The sequence below is a fragment of the Pongo abelii genome, chromosome 9 (assembly GCF_028885655.2).
Source record: "Pongo abelii isolate AG06213 chromosome 9, NHGRI_mPonAbe1-v2.0_pri, whole genome shotgun sequence".
NCBI classification, from domain to species: Eukaryota; Metazoa; Chordata; class Mammalia; order Primates; family Hominidae; genus Pongo; species Pongo abelii.
This window is the reverse complement of record NC_071994.2, coordinates 11,487,509-11,511,071: the sequence shown is the minus strand read 5'-3', so window position 1 is coordinate 11,511,071 and position 23,563 is coordinate 11,487,509. Positions and strand designations below refer to the sequence as shown.

The following is a 23,563-nucleotide window of genomic DNA, read 5'->3' as shown; positions in this document are numbered from 1 at the left end:
ACACAGAGAGCCAAATCATGAGTGAACTCCCATTCACGTTTACTTCAAAGAGAATAAAATACCTAGGAATCCAACTTACAAGGGATGTGAAGGACCTCTTCAAGGAGAACTACAAACCACCACTCAACAAAATAAAAGAAGACACAAACAAATGGAATACCATTCCATGCTTATGGTTAGGAAGAATCAATATCGTGAAAATGGACATACTACCCAAGGTAATTTATAGATTCAATACCATCCCCCTCAAGCTACCAATGACTTTCTTCAAACAATTGGAAAAAACGACTTTAAAGCTCATATGGAACCAAAAAAGAGCCTGCATTGCCAAGACAATCCTAAGCCAAAAAAGCAAAGCTGGAGGCATCACGCTACCTGACTTCAAACTATACTACAAGGCTACAGTAACCAAAACAGCATGGTAGTGGTACCAAAACAGGGATATAGACCAATGGAACAGAATGGAGCCCCCAGATATAATACCACATATCTACAACCATCTGATCTTTGACAAACCTGACAAAAACAAGAAATGGAGGAAACTGGCTAGCCATATGAAAGCTAAAACTGGATCCCTTCCTTACACCTTATACAAAAATGAATTCAAGATGAATTAAAGACTTAAATGTTAGACCTAAAACCATAAAAACCCTAGAAGAAGACCTAGGCAGTACCATTCAGGACCTAGGCATGGGCAAGGACTTCATGTCTAAAACACCAAAAGCAATGGTAACAAAAGCCATAATTGACAAATGGCATTCAAGTAAACTAAAGAGCTTCTGCACGGCAAAAGACGCTACCATCAGAGTGATCAGGCAACCTACAGAATGGGAGAAAATTTTTGCAATCTACTCATCTGACAAAGGGCTAATATCCAGAATCTACAGTGAACTCAAATTTACAAGAAAAAAACAAACAACCCCATCAAAAAGTGGGCAAAGGATATGAACAGACACTTCTCAAAAGAAGACATTTATGCAGCCAAAAGACACATGAAAAAATGCTCATCATCACTGGCCATCAGAGAAATGCAAATCAAATCCACAATGTGATACCATCTTGGAACAGGAATTAAGAGAAATGAAAGAATAAGCAGAAACTCAGTTGTATGTAAGAAAACCCAATTCCCCCTGAGAAAGAGAAAGAGCTGGAGTCCTTTAAAAATTAACTGCTTATTTTTCTGTGGCTAGTGAGCCTTATCTCTCCTTCTTTCCTAGGCATTGTGAAGACCCAGTTTCTCTAGATGTGTAGCTGCAAGGTCACTAGACAGATAAACTCAAGTCATAAAACATGTTTGTTTTTGAAAAGTAAGAAATGATGTAATGCATGTCTTAATTAACTGAATAACTGTCTTTGTTTCTCGCTTCTGTAATATGCTTCCCCTTGCACAGATCTCCCCCTACCCCACGAAATGCTTAAAAGGTAACTTAAGTCTTTGTTCAGGGCTCAGTCCTTTGGATGCTAATCTGACTGGGCCAGTGCACCTAAATAATAACTATCCTCCTGAACCCCATTGGTCTCTCTGATTCCTTAACAACCCTGCAACATTTCTGGGGACTCATCTGGGATTGGAGATGACAGATTTACTGTCTCCTTTGCCTGTGGGACTACAGCCCTGTGGCCATGGGAGACCCAGCATCCAAGGCACACTACAGGGGAGCTTCACCTGGATGGAGACCGGCTCTCCCCTCATCCTGGTGGCCTGCCTGGCAGTGCAATGGAGCCAGGGGTGGGCTGCAGTATGATACCAGTACTTCAGGAACCATGGTAAGGAGCAAGGGCCCAAGGCAGGGAAGCCCATCCCATAAGGACAAAGGGGAGCTTGATCATCTCCCAGGGAACAACCACTAATCCAACCCAGAATGGCTGGGGGTGGCAGGAGTCGCTTGCTAATTTGGATGAACCTCATGTCCCCACTAACAATGTGAAAGTGGTTCACTGGATCTGGAGACAGGAACTGGGAGTGTGTGGGTGCGTGTAAACCTACCCGGGACACGAGAGAGGCTCATTTCATCTGATGAGAAGTCCTGGGGTAGGAGTGGTGTGTGTATGTGTGAGAATGTGGGAGCCTAACTAGGCTCACCTGGGACATGAGAGAGGCTTGTTTCATCTGACGAGGAGTCCTGGGGCAGGGGAGATGTGTGAAAGTGTGTGAAAGAGACAGTGTTGGGAGAGGCCAATGTGGGGAGTGATGTGGGGAGGCATAGAACCCTTAGCGTGGGCTGTGTGCTTCAAGGTGAGTGTGGGGGAAATCAGAACTAGGATGCTGCATATGGCTGATAGGACCAGCTTCATGGCCGTAGCAGGCTGTGACAGGGGAAGGCACGTTCCTGGCTAAGCAACATCCAAAACTCCCATAATAGGACCCGGTCTGGTGGACCCGAGAGTGAAAGTGTGCCACAAGGGAGGAAATGGGAGGGAAAGCATCAAAACCAACTCCTTTGGAGTGCATGATAAAGAATTTAAAAAAGGATTTAGAGGTGATTATGGAATGAAACTGGATGCTCAAAAATTAAGGACATACTGTGAGATAGATTGGCCGGCTTTCAATGTGCCATGGACCTCTGAAGGTACAAAAGACAGGGAATTAATTGGCCATGTGTTTAAGGTGGTCACCGGAGTTGGAGGACAACCAGGATACCCAGACCAGTTTCCCTATATAGACTCTTGGCTCAGTGTGGCACAAACTCACCCCAATTGTTTACAGCCTTGCCTAAAGGGATACTGCAAGGCATTAGTGGCTCGGGCACCCAACCAAAGAAAGCAGAGGAACCTAAAGCCCCTAGCGTCTCCCAGGAAAAGGAATCCCTGAAGCCTCAGCCAAAACCAGTTCTTCAAGCCCCACCAGAGGAAAGGGAATCTCGGCCCGCATATGTGCCAGTCTACCCGTCTTTGGCCAGGATAAGGCAGGAGGCAGAGTCAGGAGTGTCCGGAGAGTTGGGCTTGGAGGAAAGTGAGGCTCAGTCTCCCCTCACAGAGTAACAGAAGGCCCCGTTAGAAAAAAACAGGGAAGATGGACAGGGTGAGGCAGCTGGGTGCCTCCGCTCAGGCCAACCACAGGCTTTGCAGATGCCACTTTGAGAGACTAGGATACAAGTTTATGATGACCAGGGGCAGACACAAGGTGGCTCTAGGGTTTACGTTTATCAGCCTTTCTCCACTACTGATCTCTTACACTGGAAACAGCACACCCCTTCCTATACAGAAAAGCCTCAGGCTCTCATTGATTTGGTGAATTCCATTATTATGACACGCAACCCAACCTGGCCAGATTGTCAACAACTTTTACTAACTTTATTTAATACAGAGGAGCATAGGAGAGTTAATCAGGCAGCTCTCAGCTGGTTAGAAGGGGAAGCCCCAGAGGCCACCCCTAACCCATGCTAGTTCACTGTGGAGCAATACCCAAATGAGGCAAGGGACATGGAATGGCTGCAGCTATATAGAAAGGCACTCCCAAATGGGAAAAAAGCAGGAGGAAGGAAGGCAATGAATTGAGTAAAATATCAGAAGTGCTCCAAAAGCCTGATGAAAGCCGAAGTGCATTCTATGAAAGGCTTTGTGAGGCATATAGGCTGTACTCTCCAATTATTCCAGAGGCTCCTGAAAACCAAAATATGATAAAAATGACCTTTGTCAGCAAGCTCAGGGAGACATAAGATGAAACCTTCAGAAGCTGGAAGGCTTTGCAGGGAAACACATTAGTGAACTCCTGGAAATAGCAAACAAAGTATACATAAACCAGGAAGAAAGGATGAAAGAAAAACCAGAAATAGAAACAAAGAGACAGCTCGATTTATAGCTGCTGCACTAGCAGAAATTAACCCTGGATTTGCTAGAGGGCATGGCTGAGGCAGAGGCCGAGGAAGGGGGAAGACAAGACCAGGAGAGGAAAGCCAGTCCTGGTTGGACAGGAACCAATGTGCAAGGTGCAGGCAAATGGGCCACTGGAAAGATGAGTGCCCCAAAAAGGAAAAGGATGGAGATGATGGTCAATTGTCTAACACCCGAGTGCGGCATTCTGTTGCTATTCATGTCTCAAAGGCAGATCTTGATCTGATCGGCTTAGCGGGGGCTGAGAATTTTGAGGACTGAGACAGACTGGGCTCCATATTTTTAGGCCATGGGGAGCCTATGGTCTCTATGGAAGTAGGGGGCCGATTAATGGATTTTTTGGTTGATACTGGTGCTGATTTCTCTGTGGTAACTCACCCAATGAGCCCCCCCACAAAGAACTGTGCTACTATCGTAGGGGCTACTGGGGCCAAAGAAAGGAAACCTCTATGCAAATCCAGGAGATGTGTTATTGGGGCACAAAAAGTGCAGCATGAGTTTCTATATATGCCAAATTGTCCAGTGCTCTTGTTAGGGAGATACTTACTCCAGAAACTTCAGGCACAAATTTCCTTTACACCTAAAGGGAATATGACCCTGGAGATAGAGGTGCTAAAGGCAATAGGTATTGACCCTGACTGTCCCAAGGGCTGAGGAGTGGTGGCTCTATGAACTGTGTGCCAGAAGGCCACTGGAGCCAGACCTACACAATATGTGGGGGATGCTTTTCAAGGTACCATGTGTATAGGCTGAGGAAAACCCCCCTGGACTTGCTGCAAATAGACCCCTGGGTGGTAGTAGACCTTAACCCTCATGCTGCCCCGGTATGAGTCTGTCAATACCCACTACCTAGAGAGGAGATTGAAGGAATAACAAAATATCTAAATTGGCTCTATGAACATGGGATTGTAGTGAAATGCAAGTCCTCCTGGAATACTCCTCTGCTGCCCATGCACAAGCCAAATGGTGAATACAGGCCAGTGCAGGATCTCCAGGTGGTAAACAAGGCCACTGTGACTATCCATGCCATAGTACCCAACCCATACACAATGTTGGGACAGATTCCTGCTGAGGCCGCGTGGTTCACATGTCTGGACTTAAAGGATGCCTTCTTTTGTTTGAATCTTGCTCCCCAAAGTCAGCCTGTATTTGCCTTCCAGTGGGGGCAATCGCAATATACCTGGACAAGGCTGCCGCAAGGGTTTAAGAATTCTACCATTTTTGGTGCTGGGAAAACTGGCTAGCCATATGTAGAAAGCTGAAACTGGATCCCTTCCTTACACCTTATACAAAAATTCATTCAAGATGGATTAAAGACTTAAATCTTAGACCTAAAACCTTAAAAACCTTAGAAGAAAACCTAGGCAATACCATTCAGGACATAGGCATGGGCAACGACTTCATGTCCAACAGAAGCCAAAATTGACAAATGGGATCTAATTAAACTAAAGAGCTTCTGCACAGCAAAAGAAACTACCATCAGAGTGAACAGGCAACCTACAGAATGGGAGAAAACTTTTGCAATCTACTCATCTGACAAAGGGCTAATATCCAGAATCTACAATGAACTCAAACACATTTACAAGATAAAAACAAACAACCCCATCAAAAAGTGGGTGAAGGATATGAACAGACACTTCTCAAAAGAAGACATTTATGCAGCCAACAGACACATGAAAAAATGCTCATCATCACTGGCCATCAGAGTAATGCAAATCAAAACCACAATGAGATACCATCTCACACCAGTTAGAATGGCAATCATTAAAAAGTCAGGAAACAACAGGTGCTGGAGAGGATGTGGAGAAACAGGAACACTTTTACACTGTTGGTGGGACTGTAAACTAGTTCAACCATTGTGGAAGTCAGTGTGGCAATTCCTCAGGGATCTAGAACTAGAAATACCATTTGACCCAGGCATCCCATTACTGGGTATATACCCAAAGGACTGTAAATCGTGCTGCTATAAAGACACATGCACACGTATGTTTATTGTGGCACTATTCACAATAGCAAAGACTTGGAACCAACCCAAATGTCCAACAACGATAGACTGGATTAAGAAAATGTGGCACATATACACCATGGAATACTATGCAGCCATAAAAAATGAAGAGTTCATGTCCTTTGTAGGGACATGGATGAAGCTGGAAACCATCATTCTCAGCAAACTATCGCAAGGACAGAAAACCAAACACCGCATGTTCTCACTCATAGGTGGGAATTGAACAACGAGAACACATGGACACAGGAAGGGGAACATCACACACTGGGGCTTGCTGTGGGGTGGGGGAGTGGGGAGGGATAGCATTAGGAGATATACCTAATGTTAAATGATGAGTTAATAGGTGCAGCACACCAACATGGCACATGTATACATATGTAAGAAACCTGCACCTTGTGCACATGTACCCTAAAACTTAAAAGTATAATTAAAAAAAAAAAAATTCTCCTACCATTTTTGAGGAGGCCTTGGCTACAGATCTTGAGGCTTTTTCACCACCTAGTGACAATTGTGTGCTATTACAAAACATTGATTTGTTATTCACCATCCCCACGAGGGAGGAATGCCTCCAAGGAACACAGAGGCTTCTTCATCTGCTGTGTGAAGCTGGTTATAAACTGTCCAAGGACAAGGCAAAAGTCTGTTTTTGAGAGGTTGGATATCTACAATTCATGGTATACCAAGGCCAGCCCAGGCTTGGAAGTGCATGCAAGGAGGCTGTATGTGCATTGCCCACCCCAGTTACAAGTGGCAGGTCAGGGAATTTCTAGGTGCAGTGGGATTCTGCCGAATCTGGATTCCAAACTTCTCCCTTATAGCAAGGCTCCTCCCTTATATGAGGCTACCAAAGGAAAGGAAAGGAAAGAGAACCCCTCCTATGGGAAAAGGAACAGGAAAAGGCCTTCAAGGATATAAAGGAAGCTCTTATCCAGGCCCCAGCACTTGGGTTGCCAGATGTAAAAAAGCCCTTCATTTTGTATGTGGATGAATGAAAGGGAATGGCAGTTGGAGTCTTAACTCAGTTGTTGGGCTGTTGGCATTGGCTGGTAGCTTACTGGACTTGCTGGCCTTAGGTTGGCCCAATGCCTCAGGGCATTGGCAGCTACCACAATCCTTATAGAAGATGCCAACAAGCTAGCCCTAGGTCAGAAGTTAATAGTTTGGGTGCCACACGCTGTAGTCACCTTAATGGAGCCAAGAGGACATCGTTGGCTGTCCAATTCTAGAATGCTAAAGTATCAAGGACTTCTGTGTGAAAATCCCCAGATAACACTAGAGACTTTAAATACCTTGAACCCAGCTACCCTGCTGTCTGTGGAGAAACCCGATTGGAAGGGCGGTGGGTTGCCTCACTGCTGGCAGGACCTTCCCCGCTGTTGCATAAATACGGTGGACGAAGTGTTCTCGAGCCGGGAAGATCTCAGAGATACCCCCTTTGAGAGCCCAGATGTTGAATACTTCACTGATGGCAGCAGTTGCATAACAGATGGGGTGCGATATGCAGGGTATGCAGTAGTGACCCAACACTCGGTAGTCGAGGCTCAAGCCTTACCTTCTGGGACTTCCGCTCAGAAGGCTGAATTAAAAGCCTCAGAAGGAGGAGTACGTGCAAAATTTAATTTAACCAACTGTTGCCAAGAAATCGATGATAATGGCTGAGCTGTCATGTAAATCACAGCTAGAATGCACAAGTTGGTCCATGTTCCAGTTCAAATTTGATCCAGGTGGTCCCCAGATTCCTTGTTTGGAGGATGGTTCTTAGCTTTTGGAGGATTCAAAACCCTCATTGGTAGGTTCTTGCTTATTCTTGGTATCTGCCTCATCCTCCCTTGCCTTTTACCCCAGTTTATTAGGAGTATACAGTCAACTATAGAGGCAATAGTAACCTGACACACTACTGCGCAGTTGATAGCATTAACAAAATATCAGCCGCTGCCAGTAGAAGAAGCGCAGCTCCATGAAGAGGTGGCAAATAGTGGTGCTTTCTATTAACACCTTTGTTATAAAAAGCACCAAAGGAAGGAATGGAACAGTAACTAAAAGAAATTAAAGAACACGTAAGCAGAAACTCAGCTGTATGTAAGAAAACCCACTTCCCCCTTAGAAAGAGAAAGAGCTGGAGTCTTTTAAAAATTAACTGCCTGTTTTGCTGTCACTAGTGAACCTTATCTCTCCTCCTTTTCCAAGCACTATGAAGATGCTCTTTCTCTAGCTGTGCAGCTGCAAGGTCACTAGACAGATAAACTCAAGTTGTAAAACATGTTTTTCCTTGAAAAGTAAGAAATGATGTAATGCATGTCTCAATTAATTGAATAACTGTCTTTGTTTCTCACTTCTGTAATATGCTTCCCACTGCACAGATCTCCCCCTGCCCCATGAAATGTTTAAAAGGTAACTTAACTCTTTGTTCAGGGCTCAGTCCTTTGGATGTTAATCTGACTGGGCTGGTGCACCTAAATAATAACTATCCTCCTGAACCCCATTGGTCTCTCTGATTCCTTAACAATCCCACAACAATCTCACATCAGTTAGAAAGGCGATCATTTAAAAAGTCAGGAAACAACAGGTGCTGGAGAGGATGTGGATAAATAGGAACACTTTTACACTGTTGGTAAAAGTGTAAATTGGTTCAACCATTGTGGAAGACAGTGTGGTGATTCTTCAAAGTTCTAGAAACAGAAATACCATTTGACCCAGCAATCCCATTACTGGGTATATACCCAAAGGATTGTAAATCATTCTGCTATAAAGACACATGCACACATATGTTTATTGCAGAACTATTCACAATAGCAAAGACTTGGAACCAACCCAAATGCCCATCAATGATAGACTGGCTAAAGAATATGTGGCACATATACACCATAGAATATTATGCAGCCATAAAAAAGAATGAGTTCATGTCCTTTGCAGGGACATGGATTAAGTTGGAAATCATCATTCTCAGCAAACTAATACAAGAACAGAAAACCAAACACCACATTTTCTCACTCATAAGTGGGAGTTGAACAATGAGGACACATGGACACAGGGAAGGGAATAGCACATGCTGGAGCCTGTTGTGGGATGGGAGACTAGGGGAGGGATAGCATTAGGAGAAATACCTAACGTCGATGATGGGTTGATGGGTGTAGCAAACCACAATGGCACATGTATATCTGTGTAACAAACCTGAACATTTTGCACATGTATTCCAGAACTTAAAGTACAATAAAATAAAAGTGGGCATAGGACATGGACAGACACTTTTATTTTTTTAATTTATTTTAGATTTGGGGCACATGTGAAGGTTTGTTACATAGGTAAACATGTATTATGAAGTTTGTTGTACATATTTTTTCATCACCCAGGTATGAATCCCAGTACCCATAGTCATCTTTTCTGCTTCTCTCCCTCTTTCCAACCTCCCCTCTCAAGTGAACCCCAGTGTTCATTGTGTTCTTCTTTGTGTTCATAAGTTCTAATCATTTAGCTCCCATTTATAAGAGAGAACATGTCATATTTGGTTTTGTGTTCTTGTGTTAGTTTGCTAAGGATGATACCCTCCAGCTCCATCCATGTTCCTGCAAAACACATACTCTCATTCTTTTTTATGGCTGCATAATAATCCATGGTGTGTAAGTATCACATTTTCATTAATCTGTCATTGATGGGCATTCAGGTTGATTCCATGTTTTTGTTATTGTCAATAGAGCTGCAATGAACATTTGCAAGAGACACTTTTGAAAAGAAGACACACATATGACCAACTATTATGAAAACATGCTCAATATCACTGGTCATTAGAGAAATGCAAATCAAACCACCATGAGATACCATCTCACCCTAATCAGAATGGCTATTAATAAAAAGTCAAAAAGTAACAGATGCTGACTAGGTTGTGGAGAAAAAGGAATGCTTTTACACTGTTGGTGGGAGTGTAAATTCATTCAACCATTGTGGAATACAGTATGGTGATTCCTCAAAGACCTAAAGAAAGAAATACCTCTCAACCCAGTAGTCCCATGACTGGGTATATACCCAAAGGACTAGAAACTCTTCTATTATAAAGACATATGCACACGTATGTTCATGGCAGCACTATTCACAATAGCAAATACATGGAATCAACCTAAATGCCCATCAGTGATAGAATGGACCAAGAAAATTGGTACATATATACACCGTGGAATACTATGCAGCCATGAAAAAGAACAAGATTGTGTCCTTTGCAGGGACATGGATGGAGCTGGAGGCCATTATACTCAGCAAACTAAATACTGGAACAGAAAACCAAATACCACATGTTCCCATTTATAAGTGGGAGCTAAATAATGAGAACACATGGACATATAGAGGGGAACAAGACACGCTGGGGCCTGTAGAAGGGTGAAAGGTGGGAGGAGGGAGAGGATGAGGAAAAATTACAAATGGGTATTAGGCTTAATACCTAGGTGATAAAATAATCTGTACAACAAATCCTCATGATGCAAGTTTACCTATGTAACAAGCCTGCACATGTACCCCTGAACTTAAAATAAAAGTTAAAAAAGATTTTCTTATAAAAAAAGTGGCATGGATAAATTTAAATTTCTAATGAGCAGCAATTTTTTTTTAGTATAAGCATGTCCCATGAGATATTTTGGATATCATTACACTAAAAATTATTTGTTCTTTATCTGAAATTTGAATTAAATGGAACCTCCTAGGTTTTATTCAGTTAAATAAAATACTGAATATTTGGATGAAATAAAATTTCATATAAACAGTGAATAATTTTGAGTTTCATTGCATCTCTTGCAATATTTGGATATTTTACAGAAATATTTGTTGATTATCTTATATTCAAATTTAATTAACTGTCCTTAATTTCATCAGGAAACCCTTTGTGTTTTGCTTCTTGAATTGCACATTTAGCACAGATTAGGAGAATGTACTCAGGGCTAGACAGAAGATCAAATGGAATTCATGTCCTAATTCCATGTACATCTGCATTCAATGATGTCATATGGCAAAAGAAGAATGCAAGCTCAATACCTTGAGAACAGAAAGAAGACAAAGCATGGTGCAGACATCACCAGCTGGAGGATGCACTGGTCTCGAATGACAAAAGCCAGGCCTCCAAGGGTTATATGTCCAATACTAGCAGCACAAAGTGTCAATGTCAATGCCATGGCACAGAATCGGTGAGTTATCCACTCTACAACTGAAAGAAAACACAAACAACATTTAGCTTCAAACACAGGTGGAGCTTCAATGTCAAAGCCAAGGCTTGGAAAATGTGGATCGAAAATATTGACTTACTTAACAAAACAGTATTTACAATGATGCTAAATGTAGCAGCCCCAGCCAAGAAGTGCAGGGAGCAGTATACGAGGATGGTGGGAGCAAAGGCTGCACAGGTGCCTACAATGGCGAGCTGGAGGTAAGACCATCTGAGCACGAACTTTCTCCCAAACCTGAGAAACAGGGGCACATTAGATAATGGGAACAATAACAACCTTTGGGAAATGTTAGCAAAGGGAAAGCACACTTTGAAACTTAAAGGATATTTAACAAGTGAAACTTTACACTTAAAACGTTAAAGAATCAACAGTTAATCAATGGCAGGTCTCAGAAGGAATGTTCTCTGTTTGTAAATAGATAGTGTATAAAAGTTTCTTCTCCAATCTGTTGCCAGTAGATCATTGATACAAATTCAAAACATGTAAGACAGGCTGGGATGTTGAAATGTTAACACACCAGAAATGTCCCTTGTGAAGATAAATTGTTCTACCAAAAAGATGCATGCACTCACATGTTCATTGAAGCACTATTCACAGTAGCAAAGGCATGGAATAACCTCAATGCCCACTAATGGTAGACTGGAATACTATGTAGCCATAAAAAAGAATGAAATCATGTCTTCTGCAGCAACATGGATGCAGATGGAGGCCATTTTCCTCAGTGAATTAATGTAGGAACAGAAAACCAAACATTACAATGTCCTCAATTTATAAGTGGGAGCTAAATGTTAAGTACACAGGGACATAAAGAAGGGAACAATAGATGCTGGGACTACAAGAGTTGGCAGGGAAGGAGGGGAAAAGGGTTTGAGAAACTACCAATTGGGTACTATGCTCACTACCTGGGTGATGGGTTCATTCATACTCCTAGCCTCAGCATCATGCAATATATTCATGTAACAAACGTGCACGTACACCTCTTGAATCTAAAATAAAAGTTGAAATTAAAAAAAGAGAAATATCTCCTGTATTAACATACAGTGCACCATTAACACAAGTTCTCTCCTATGTACTTTAGCATAGTAGAGAGTGTGTATAGTGGCTGGGAGGCAAGAGATCTAATTCTATACATGAAATTCTAGGACTGTGCAGGCTTTAGGCAAACTGATGTGAAAGGAACATCCATGAAACTATACATCAAAGTGGGTTAAGATTTTCAGGGGAGGGTTAAAAAAATAAAAAGGAAATTCTGTGTTTTATTATTTCCTGGGAAAGAGGACCTCTCTGTAGACAACTTCGACAATGTGGCATGTGGTGAGGCAGAATTTCAGCTCTTGCCAATTGTCATTTGTTATTGTATTGAAGGTCCTAGCTAGTGCCAGAAAGATAATAAAAAGCAAAAGATAGAAAAATAATTGTTCTACCAAAAACACACATGCACTCACATGTTCTTGCAGATGGCATGATTTTGTAGTGGAAAATTTTAGGGAATCCACAAAATGCTACTAGAACTAATTATCAAGTTGGAAGGATGTAAGCTTAATATAGAAAAAGACAATTACCTTCATATATAGTAGCTATGAATAATTAGAAATTAAAATTATGATGAACAACTTTATGGCCTCAAAAACTAAGTTAATTAGAATAAATTTAATGGAAAAATGCATGACTTTTTTCTATATACTATAAAATATTTCAAAGGGAATTTAAGAAAATCTAAATTAATGGAGAGTGATATTACATTCATAGCCTATAAAATTCAATATTTTAAAATGGCAATTTTACCAAACTGCTATATAGATTTAATGCAATCCCAATGAAATCCTAAAGAGAATCACCTTTCTGACTCCCAACACCATAGTTGCTTTTCTTTGACTTTTACATAAGTGAAGTGGTATAGTATGCAATCATTTTTTGTTGTTTTTGTGGCAAACAAAATGATTTTGGTATTCATCCATGTTATTGTACAGAGTAAGTTCTTCATTCCTTTTTCTGTATAAAAATCCACTATGTGAATATCCTGCATCTTATTTATTCATTCTATTATTAATGAAATTCTAGAATATTTCTAGTTTGGGGATATCATGAACAGTTGAGTGTGTTATATCCAAAGTATCAATTTGATCATGGCTGTCTCTGCATATAATCATTTAATACTCCCCCCAGGTTTGTTATAAAGCTCCAAATCCTTAGATTACCTTGCCCTGTCAACTTCAGCTGGTTCTCCACTGTCATCTTCTGCCTGGTACCACTACCTTATCTTGCACCACCCTATGATCCATTAAAATTGGTTTATCTGCATTTTCTCATGGCACTGTCCCAGAGGGCTGGGTTACTGGACTATTGGAAATCAACCCTCTGACTCTCAACACTTTTAAGTGTTACTTTTACTGTCATACATTCAAGGTTTCAGGAGAGATACCAGAAGACATGATGCTGGTGGACGGCAATGGGCACCTCAAGTCCCTCATCACAATCAGTGGAGACGTGGTTGGGTGATGATAATGGTTTCCTGCCATTTCAGAAGACATACAGTAAGTTAGAGGGTACCCCAAACTTCTCATGTCACAAACTGTGACAATATTGTCCTTAGATTACTTACCTTTTGTTGTAAGGTGGAGGTTGTAATACCTCTAAAAAGCTGTTTTTGCAAAGACAAAAAAATCAAGGTTCCAGGCATGATTTCTCAAGATACCATCAATGACACCGTGAAATGTACCCTGCAGATTTTAGAAAAATGTCTGCCCCATCACACTTGGAACTATAATCTAATGATCATGCTCCAGGCACAAGCCATTAGCACACAGTATCCAGTAGGGACTGCACGTGGTACCCCTTGCTAAGGCTGAATTTCATGTCGTGAAACATGTTCCTCTCTGTTCCCATAGATAACTCTGTTTCATCTTTCTAAACCAAATGTTGTGGCACTTTCTCTCCAAACTCTGTCTTTGGAAAAATTTTAAATTTTTAGTTTTTGTGGGTACATAGTAGGTGTGTATACTTATGGAGTATATGAGAGATTTTGAAACAGGCATACAATGTGTTATAATCACATCAGGGTAAATGGGGCATCCATCACCTCAAGCATTTATCCTTTGTGTTACAAACAATCCAGTTATACTCTTTTAGTTATTTTAAAGTGTACAATTAAATTATTACTGACTGCAGTCACTGTGTTGTGCGATCAAATACTAGATCTTATTCATTCTTTCCATTTTTTTGTGTACCCATTAACCATGCCCACTTTCCCCCTGGCACAGCCACTACCACCCTTCCCAGTCTCTGGTGATTATCATTCTACTCTCTATGTCCATGAGTTTAATTGTTTTAGTTTTTAGATCTACAGATAAGTGAGAACATGTGAAGTTTGTCTTTCTTTGCCTAGCTTATTTCACTTAACATAATGATCTACAGTTCATTCATGTTGTTGCAAATGACAAGATCTCATTCTTTTTTATGGCTGAATAATACTCTACTTTGTATATGTACCATATTTTCTTTACCCATTCGTCTGTTGATGGACACTTAGGTTGCTTCCAAATCTTGGTTATTGTGAATAGTGCTGCAATAAACATGGAGAGCAGATATCCTTTCCTTTTGATATACTGATTTCCTTTTTGGGTATATACCTAGCAGTGGGATTGCTGAATCATATGGTAGCTCTACGTTTGACCTTTTGAGGAACCTCCAAATTGTTTTCCATGGGAGTTGTACTAAGTTATATTCCTACCAACAGTGCATGAGGGTTCCCTTTTCTCCACATCCTCATCAGCATTTATTATTGCCTGCCTTTTGGATACAAGCGATTTTAACTGGGGTGAGATGGTATCTCACCGTAGTTTTGATTTGCATTTTTTCTGATGACCAGTGAGGTTGAGCACATTTTCATATGCCTGTTTGTTTTTTGTGTGTCTTCTTTTGAGAAATGTCTCTTCAGATATTTCACCCATTTAAAAATTAAATTGTTAGATTTTTTTTTTCCTACAGAGTTGTGCACACTCCTTATATATTCTGGTTATTAATCCCTTATCAGATGGGTAATTTGCAAAATTCCTCCCATTCCGTGGGTTGTCTCTTCCCTTTGTTGATTGTTTCCTCTGTTGTACAGAAGTTTTTTTAACTTGATGTGATCCAATTTCTCCATTTTTGCTTCATTTGCCTGTGCTTGTGGCATATTACTGAAGAAATCTTTGCCCAGTCCAATGTCCTGGAGAGTTTACCCAATGTTTTCTTGCATTAGTTTCATAGTTTGAGGTCTTAGATTTAAATTTTTAATTCATTTTGATTTAATTTTTATATATGGAAAAAGATAGGGGTCTAATTTTATTCTTTTGCATGTGGATATCCAGTTTCCCAGCACTGTTTATTAAAGAGACTGTCCTTTTCCCCAGTGTATGTTTTTGGCACCTTTGTTGATGATGAGTTCACTGTAGATGTATGGATTTTTTTCTGCATTCTCCATTCTGTTCCATTGGTCTATGTGTGTGTTTTTATGCCAGTACATCTTGTTTTGGTTACTATAGCTCTGTAGTATAATTGGAAGTCAGGTAATGTGATTCTTCCAGTTTTGTTCTTTTTGCTCATGATAGATAGCTTTGGCTATTCTGGGTCTTTTGTGGTTTCATATATAGTTTAGAATTGTGTTTTCTATATCTGAGAATAATGTAATTGGTATTTTGATAGAGATTGCATTGAATCTGTGATTGCATTGGGTAGTATGGACATTTTAACAATATTGATTATTCCAATCCACGGACGTGAATATCTTTCCATTTTTGGTGTCCTGTTCAATTTATTTTGCCAACATTTTAGAGTTTTCATTGTAGGGATCTTTCACTTCTTAGGTTAATTTCTAGGTATTTAATTTTATTTGTCACTATTGTAAATGGGGTTACTTTCTTGATTTCTTTTCCAGGTTGTTCACTGTTGGCATATAGAAATGCTACTGATTTTTGTATGTTGATTTTTTATCCTGCAACTTTACAGAATTTGGGTATCAATTTGAATAGTTTTTTAGTGGAGTCTTTATGTTTTTCCAAATAGAAGATCATATAGTCTGCAAACAAGGATAATTTGACTTCTTCCTTTCCAGTTGGGTGCTATTTATATTTTTCTCTTGTCTAATTGCTCTAGTTAGGACTTCCTGTACTATGTTAAATGGCAATGGTGAATGTGGGCATCCTTGTTGTGTTTCAGATCTTAGAGAAAAGGCTTTCAATTTTTCCCCATTTCGTTTGATACTAGCTATGAATCTGTCATATATGGCTTTTATTATGTTGAAGTATGTTCCTTCTATACCCAGTTTTTTTGAGAGGTTTTTTTTTTTTAATCATGAAGCAATGTTTAATTTTATCAAATGTTTATTCAGTATTGAGATGATCATCTGGTTTCTGCCCTTCATTCTATTGATATAATGTATCACATCAATTGATTTTTGTATTTTGAACCATCTTTGCATCCCTGGTTCAAAATCCCACTTGGTCATGATGAAAAAGCTTTTTAATGTGTTGCTGAATTCAATTTGCTAGTACTTTGTGGAGAATTTTTTCATCAATGTTCTTCAGGGATATTGGCCTGTAGTTTTCTTTTTTTGAAGTGTCTTTGTCTGGTTTTGGTATCTGTGTAATACTAACCTTGTATTATGAGTTTAATATATTTCCTCTGTTTCTATTTTTTGGAATAGTTTGATTGGGATTCCTATGACTTCTCTAAATGTTTGGTAGAATTCAGCAGTGAAGTCATCAGGTCCCAGGCTTTTCCTTACCTGGAGACTTTTTATTACAGCTTCAATCTCATTACTTGTTATTGGTCTGTTCTGGTTTTGGATTTCTTTAGGGTTCAGTCTTGGTAGGTTGTATGTATCTAGGAATTTACCCATTTCTTCTATATTTTCCAATTTATTGGCACATAATTGCTAATAGTAGCCTCTAATGACCCTTTGAATTTCTGTGGTATCAGCTGTAATGTCTCTTTTTTCCATCTCTGATTTTATTTATATAGGGTTTCTCTCTTTTTTCTTAGTCTAGCTAAAGGTTTGCCAATTTTGTTTAACTTTCCAGAAAACGAAGTTTTGTTTTTTTGATGTTTTGTATTCTTTTCTTCATTTTAAATTCCTTTATTATTGCTCTGATCTTTATTTCTTTTCTTCTGTTAATCTTTGATTTAATATGCTCTTGCTTTTCTAGTTCTTTAAGATGCATCATTATGTTTGTTTGAAATTTATTTTTTCCTTTTTGATGTAGGCACTTATAGCTCTAAACTTCCCCCTTGGTACCGCTTTTGCTGTATTCCATTGATTTTGGTATATTGTGTTTTCATTATCATTTGTTTCAATATATTTCTCAATTTCCTTCTTAATCTATTCATACCTACTAGTCATTCAGGAGCATACTCTTTAATTTTTATGTATTTGTATAGTTTCCAGAATCTGTCTTGTTGATTTCTGTTATTCCAGTGTGGTCAGAGAAGATACCTGAAATTATTTCAGGTTAAGTCCAATGTTTGTTGATTTTCTGTCTGGAAGATCTGTTCAATATTGAAAGTGGGGTGTTGAAATCTCCAGCTATTATTATATTGGGGCCTATCTCTCTCTTTGATATGTAATATTTTCTTTATCTGAGTGCACCAATGTTGTGTGTATATATTTATAATTTTTATATCCTCTTGCTGAATTGACCCCTTTGTCATCTCTTTTTACATTTTTTTGTCTTATAATCTATTTTGTCTGATATAAGCATAGCTAATCTTGCTCTTTTTTGGTTTTCTTTGGCATGGAATATCTTTTTCCATCCCTTTATTTTCAGTCTATGTGTATATAGATAAGATGCATTTCTTGTAGGCAACAGATCATTGTTTTTGTTTTTACTATTCAGCCTCTCTATGTCTTTTGATTGCAGAGATTAGTCCATTTACATTCAATAATATTATTGATAAGTAAGGACTTAATCCTGCCATTGTGTTATTTATTTTCTGGTTGTTTTGTGGTCTTCTCTTTCTTCTTTTTTTCCTTCTGTCTTCCTTTTAGTGAAGGTGATTTTCTCTGGTGATATGTTTTGGTTTCTGGCTTTTTATTTTTTGTGTATCCATTGTATGTTTTTAGATTTGAGGTTACCATGAGGCCTGCAATTAATATCTTATAACTCATTATTTTAAACTGATAGTCAGTTAATAGAGATTGCATAAACATGAAAAACAAACAGGCAAAAAGAAAACTAATACAACTGCATACTTTACCTTGATCTTTTTAACCTTTGTTTCTGTTTATATTTTATTGTACTATCTATGTCTTGAAAAGTTGTTTTAGGCTGGGCGCAGTGGCTCACGCCTGTAATCATAGCACTTTGGGAGGCAGAGGCGGGTGGATCTTGAGGTCAGGAGATAGAGACCATCCTGGCTAACATGGTGAAACCCTGTGTCTACTAAAAATTCAAAAAATTAGCCAGGCGTGGTGGCGGGCGCCTGTAGTCCCAGCTACTTGGGAGGCTGAGGCAGGAGAATGGCATGAACCTGGGAGGCGGAGCTTGCAGTGAGCCGAGATTGTGCCACTGCACTCCAGCCTGGGTGACAGAGTGAGACTCCATCTCAAAATAAATAAATAAATAAATAAATATAAAATAAAATAAAAAAGTTGTTTTAGTTAGTTTATATGCCACAATTACCGTGTCATAATATCCTGTGATTTTCTGTGTACTTACTACTAGCAGGGAGTTTTATACATTCAGATAATTTCTTATGACTCAGTACTGTTCCTTACTTTCAGATTGAATAATTTCCTTTAGCATTTCTTGTAGGACAGGTCTGGTGTTGATGAAACCTCTCAGCCTTTGTTTGTCTGGGAAAGTCTTTATTTCTCATTCATATTTGAAGGATATTTTTGCCAAATATACTATTATAGGGTAAAAGTTTTTTTTCTTCTTCAGCACTTTAAGTATGTCATGACACTCTGTCCTGGCCTGTAAGGTTTGCATGGAGAAGTCTGCTGCCAGACATACTGGGTCTCCATTGGATGTTATTTGTTTCTTTTCTCTTGCGTGTTTAGGATTCTTTATTTATCCTTGACCTAGGGAGTTGGATTATTAATACCTTGAGGTAGTCTTCTTTGGGTTAAATCTGCTTGATATCCTATGATTTTCTTGTACTTGAATATTGATATCTTTCTCTGTATTTGTGAAGTTCTCTTTTAATAGCTTTTTGAATAAACTGTCTACCCTTGTCTCTCTCTCTCTCCCTCTTCTTGAAGGCCAATAACTCTTAGATTTATCCTTTAGAGATTATTTTCTAGATGTTGTGGGGGTGCTTCATTCTTTTTAATTCTTTTTACTTTTGTCTCCTCTGACTGTATGTTTTTAAATAGTCTGTTTTCAGGCTCACTAATTCTTTCTTCTGCTTGATCAATTCTGCTGTTAAGAGATTCTGATGCGTTCTTCCATATGTCAATTGTATTTCTTCAGCTCCAGAATTTCTGCTTCTTGATTCTTTTTAATTATTTCAATGTGTTTGGTAAATTAATCTAATAGGATTCTGAATTCCTTCTCTGTGTTATCTTGAGTTTCTTCATTTTTCCTCAATATCATTATTTTGAATTTTCTATCTGAAAGGTCACATATCTATCTCTCTAATATTGGTCCCTGGTACCTTATTTAGTTTGTTTAGTGAAGTCATGATTTCCTAGATAGTCTTGATGTTTGTGGATGCTTTTTGGTGCCTGGGCATTGAAACGTTAGATATTTATTGTGGTTTTCACAGTCTGGGCTTTGCTCATACTCGTCCTTCTTGGGTAGGCTTTTCAGGTATTCAAAGGGGCTTGAGTGTTGTGATCTAAGTTTTTGATCACTGCAACCACATCTATGTTAGGGGGCCTCCAAACATAGTAATGCTGTAGTTCTTGCAGACTGCCTTGGTGGTCTTGGATAAGATCTGGAAAAATTATTTGGACCAGCAGGCAGAGACTCTTTTTTTCTTCTTTATTTTCTCCCAAACAAATGGAGTCTTTCTCTCTGTTCTGAGCTGCTTGTAGCTAGCAATGGGATGACACTAACTCCCTGAGGCCACTACCACTAGGACTGTCCTTGGTCAGACCTGAAGACAGCATAGCACTGGGTCTTGGCCAAGGCCCAAGGTAAGCATTTCCTTGTTACCACCTATATTTGCTAAAGGTCCTTGTGTTCTACAATCACAAGGTGGTGAAACCAGCCAACCTTGTGTCCTTCCTTTCAGGGTGGCAAGTTCCCCTGGGCCCCAGGCAAATCCAGAGATGCTATACAGGAGCCAGGGCTTGGAGTTGGAAACCTTATAAATCTACCCATCATTCTATTCTACTGCAGCTAAGCTGCCACCAAAACCACAAGACAAAATCCTTTCCACTCTTCTCTCCCCTTTCCACCAGAAGCGGAATCTCTCTGTGTGTCCAATACCACCACAGGCCCATGTGGAGTACTTCCAGGGTGAATATTAACTTATGGCCCAAGGGCTCTTTGGTCAGCTTGTGGTGAATGCTGCCAGGCCTGGGACTCACCCTTTAGGGCAGTGGGCTCCCATCTGGCCCAGAGTAGGTCTAGAAATGCTGCCCAAGAGCTAAGACCTAGAATTGGGAACCCCAAAGGCCTACTTGGTGGTCTTCCCCACTGCGGCTAAGCTGGTACCTAAGGTGCAAGACAAAGTCCCCTTTATTCTTCCCTCTCCTTTTCTCAAGCAGAAGGAGTCTCTCCTTGCAGCCACCACAGATGTGAATATGCTGGGCCACATCTGAAGTCAGCATATCTCAGAGTCTCACCCAAGGTCAATGACATGTATTACCTGGTTACCACTGCTGATTATTCAGGAGCCAAGGTATATTTAGTTAGCAGGTGCTATTTCTTGCCAGAACTGGGCCCTTCTCTTTAAGGCAGTAGATTCCCTTCTGGCTCAGGGTGTGTCTAGAAATGTCATCCAGGAGTTAGGTCCTGGAAAGAAGGGATCATGACTCTGCCCAGTGCCATCTCCTACTGTGGCTGAGCTGGTATCCAAGTTGTGAAAAAAAGTCATCTTTACTTTTCCCTATCCTCTCCTCAAATGGAATGAAGAAGTCTCTTTTGGAGGTGCAAGGTGCATTGTCTGTGGTTGGGGAGAGAGTGATGTAAGCACTCCATTAGCCACCCAAGCTGTTTTCTCATTAGATCCTGTGCTCCCCATGTCCACTGGCTCTTAGCCCAGCCCAGCACTAGAACTTGCCTAGAAGTTGCAGTCCTTGTGGCCTAGACAGTCTTTCAAGTTTGTTTAGGACCAGAGCACTTTAGCCTGTGATGGCAAGGCTTACCAAAACTCATATTCTGGACACTGGGATGGGTGATTCACCTCTGTGGCTATGGCTGGTCTAAATGCTTCCTTCATGAGTGCTGGCTGAGTTCTGCCCTGTGTTGGCAGCACTGAGTCCCAATGCAAAGTCCCATAATTGCTGTGCTCTTCCTCCCCCAAGTGCACAGATTGTGCCACATGGCCAGTGCTGGGGGATGGAGATGTAGTGTTGTCAGCAATTCAAGACTGTCTTTCCTACCCCCTTCAATGAAGTTAAAATCAGGTACTGTGATCATTCACTTGATTTTTGGTTCTTATGAAGGTGCATTTTTGTGTAGATAGTTTTCAAATTTGGTATTCCTGTGGGGAGGACAATCAGTGGAAGCTTCTGTTCTGTCATCTTGCTCTGCCTCCCCTGGGATTTATCCAAACCCTATTTTGAAACACCCCCAGGTCAGATGGAGATGAATTTTCTGTGTCTTGTGCACGGCACACACATTTTAAAAAATAGCACTCACCACACTCACTATAATTTTCCTTTTGTGTCTACAGATCCCTGGGGACCAAGGGAGCAAGAGGATAGTGTAATTTCCAAAAATATTTCTAGATGAAAAATGTTTCATGAATTGATGAAAATACCCTTGAAGAGAGCTATGCTCCATAGACACTCACTTTTCTGACAAATGGCCATATAGGTTGCCTCCCACCATCATTCCAGCCATGAATAGAAATTTAGCTACTGAATTCAGTGGTTGAGATTCACATACCAGATCCCACTGGAAGAAAAGGAAACCCTCATATCAATGCTTATAGCCCCTCAGTGTAACCTTATCAAAATGTCTTAAAATAGCCTGCAAGTTTCATTCTATCTTCCTCCCTAGCTTCCCTTTTCTGCTTTACCTGATATTCACTGTTCAGGTCTCAACTTAAACACAACTTTCTCTTGGAAGCTATTCCTAAACTTTTAGGTATTATTAGTGCCCAGTTTTATTCCATACTAAATGGTTCTCAACCTTGGCCACACAGTGAAATCATTTGAGAACCTTTAAATATTTTTGGATGCCTAAATTTCACCCCTAGACTTTCTCATATGACTGTTGTAAGATAGAGTCTGGACATGGAGGTTTTCAGTAATTTCCCAGAGGTTTATAATTTTCAACCACAGACTTAGCAGAACATTTTTTAACACATTATTCATAAATGCTTGCTTAAGTTTTGGTTTTACCAAGAATAAAATCACTATGACAGCAGGGTCACATCTACTTTTGAATTCATTAGACTCATTAAATGTGCAGGTATCTGGCATTCAATAGAGAAGCAATTAATGTTTGCTGAAAGAATGAAGAATAAGCACCTACATGTGACTAAAGGCTGGAAGCACCATCATTTCTTGTGTTATTCTAAACACCCAGGTCATGTACACAAGACAGGAAAATGAGGGCTCTTACCTTAGTCACAATGGTGGAAGGGAAGGAGCTTTGGTCATGTACCCAGCCATCCACACAGGGCTCTGTATCTGGATCACTTGTGTTAGGAAAGGTCCCATTCAGATGAAGGAGCTCCCATTGGGGATGGACAAAGCGATGACACTTCTCTGGCCTCAGATTTGAGTCGAATGGGATGGAGATTCTCAGGAGGGCATCCTGGCTGAGGGTCCCAGGGTCACTGTCAGGGATAGTGTCATTGTCCAGTATATGAACCCAGCACCGATGATCAGGTATGAATGCAGCAAAGTTCTCCAGCCAAGTTTGATGGTATACTATGATGTTGAACATTATAAGGAAAACCATCTGAAGGATCTGGAATCTCCCCAGGCCTCCAACTTGATCTAGGAGGTCCTGAAAGGCCATTGAGGCTGGACAAGTGATCCCCAAGAGGAGACAAAATGTATCCAGATAAGTTCAAAGAGAAAATATTTCCTTTCCTTAAATCACACTAAGTGTGTGTGTTGATCCTGACCCCACTCTCTTCTTAATGGGCCCTCTCTCCCCTTTGCAGCAAGGTCATGGAAGCAATTTCCTCAAGTAGTTTTGGGGTCAGGTAGGTATCTGTTTTCTTTAGGGTCATATAAGAAATAATTGGCTCGGATACTTCCAACCATTTTCAATGAAATGTGTTTAAACATTAGACATCTACTTATAGATGTCTTTAGTAGCTCCCCAATAGCAGCATTGAACTTTGGTCTGCACATTTTTTTTGTAAACAAACTAAAATAAACCTGCTACTTGGTATGCAGTCTTTCCAGAAA

General features: G+C 40.2%; 1 protein-coding gene across 1 annotated transcript in view; it reads right to left on the bottom strand.

The window, feature by feature from the left end:
- SLC22A25 (solute carrier family 22 member 25) overlaps positions 1–23,165 on the bottom strand; it is a 58,017-nt gene extending 34,852 nt beyond the window's left edge. The window contains 4 exon segments of the mRNA XM_002821625.4: positions 10,856–11,024; positions 11,123–11,277; positions 21,988–22,091; positions 22,764–23,165. Coding sequence (XP_002821671.4) covers positions 10,856–11,024; positions 11,123–11,277; positions 21,988–22,091; positions 22,764–23,165 — 830 coding nt within the window.
- Positions 23,166–23,563: the final 398 nt, after the last annotated feature.